Genomic DNA, 1661 nt, shown 5'->3' on the forward strand with positions numbered 1-1661 from the left:
TCAGGCTAAGTGCTTATTAAACAGCTTCTTCATAGAAGCTTTCACTTCCTGGTTGCGAAGAGTATAGATTACAGGATTCAACAAGGGAAAGATCACTGTATGAAAGAGAGAAACCACCTTGTCAGCAGGGAAGGCTCTGAAAGGGCGAGTGTAGATGAAGATGCCAGGCCCAAACATAAGAAATATAACAATGATGTGGGTGGTGCATGTGGATACAGCCTTTTTTTTCCCTTCGGAAGATGACCCACGTACTCGGTAGAGGATGACGGCATAGGAGGTCAAAAGACCTAGGAAGCACAGCAGTGTCATGAGACCACTGTTGAACACCATCAGAAGCTCCACCATGAAGGTGTCCGTGCAGGCCAGCTTAATGACCTGGGGGACATCACAGAAGAAGTTATCCAGCTTGTTGGGGCCACAGAAAGGCAAACGCAGGATGAGAGCCACCTGGATAATGGAGTGGATAAAACCCCCAAGCCACAGAGCTAGCAGCATTGCATAGCACGCTCTAGGGTTCATGACAGTTGAGTAGTGCAAAGGCCGACAGATGGCGATGTAGCGGTCAAAGGCCATCACCACAAGAAGCAACCCTTCCCCTCCTCCCAGGAAGTGCAGGAAAAAGAGCTGAGTGATGCAGCCTCTGTAGGAGATGACCTTCTTCTCAGAGAAGAAGTCCACTAGCATCCTGGGAGCCACGATGAAGGAGTAGGACGCATCCAGGAAGGCCAAGTTGCCCAGGAAGAAGTAAAGTGGGGCGGAGAGCCCAGGGTCCGATCTTATGGTGAGGATGATGAGGAAGTTTCCAGGGAGGATGATGATGTAGAAAATCGAGATCAGTACAAAGACCAGGAGCTGCATATTTCGAGACTGAGTGAGTCCAAGGAGGATGAATTCTGTCACCACCGTGCTGTTTTTGCTCTCCATCTCCCTGGACTACACTACATCAGGGATCAGAGTTCCTTGTTCCAAGGCTTCCATCTAGATTTTAGTTCTTTTCCAGCAAGAAAAATATTTAATTTAATAGAAATCAATACCCATTAATCTTCTCCAATATCCTGGATGAACTCCATTCTCTTCTCCAAATTTAAAATAAACAAAAGCAAAACACTGTTCTCGAAGTCATAGTCTTATTCCTTTACAAAAGCTTCTACACCTTGGTTGTCTGCACCCTCTATTTTGAGATTCTTGCCTAGATAAGACAAATGAGAAATTTTTCTCGACTGAGACAGATATAGCTTCAATTATCAAAGTCCTATGAATTTTTGATGATACTACAGTCATGCACCTATTTATGAAGTTTCAGTCATGGACAGACCACATATGAAATTGTTTAAGTTGCCAATATTCTTGTAGGCTAATGTTGTACTAGCTTTTGAAACATGGTTGTACAATGCATTACTAACCTATTTGTGGTAGTGCCACCTACTGACTGGTATCTGTATAACATATATGTAAGTAAAAGTTTCAAATGTTTTAAGCTGATATACAATGTATCAGTATAAGGGTGCATACATTTCATAAATAGATATGCACATAAAATTTTAAAGCTGCTAAAATATAACAAAATATATCAATGTGATAGTTAGCACTACTAGATATTTTTCATGCTACTTAACATGCTATAAGTACTACAAAACATGGGATGCAGAAAGGAAGGAAAA

At 42.1% G+C, this 1661-nt stretch overlaps 1 protein-coding gene across 1 annotated transcript; it reads right to left on the reverse strand.

Moving 5' to 3' along the window:
- Positions 1-924, reverse strand: LOC131480558 (olfactory receptor 4N2). Its single transcript, XM_058666131.1, has one exon. It carries the CDS (start codon positions 922-924, stop codon positions 1-3), a length of 924 nt encoding a protein of 307 aa, XP_058522114.1.
- Between the last annotated feature and the right edge of the window lie 737 nt (positions 925-1661).

Source organism: Ochotona princeps, chromosome 6 (assembly GCF_030435755.1).
Source record: "Ochotona princeps isolate mOchPri1 chromosome 6, mOchPri1.hap1, whole genome shotgun sequence".
In the NCBI taxonomy this organism is placed as follows: Eukaryota; Metazoa; Chordata; class Mammalia; order Lagomorpha; family Ochotonidae; genus Ochotona; species Ochotona princeps.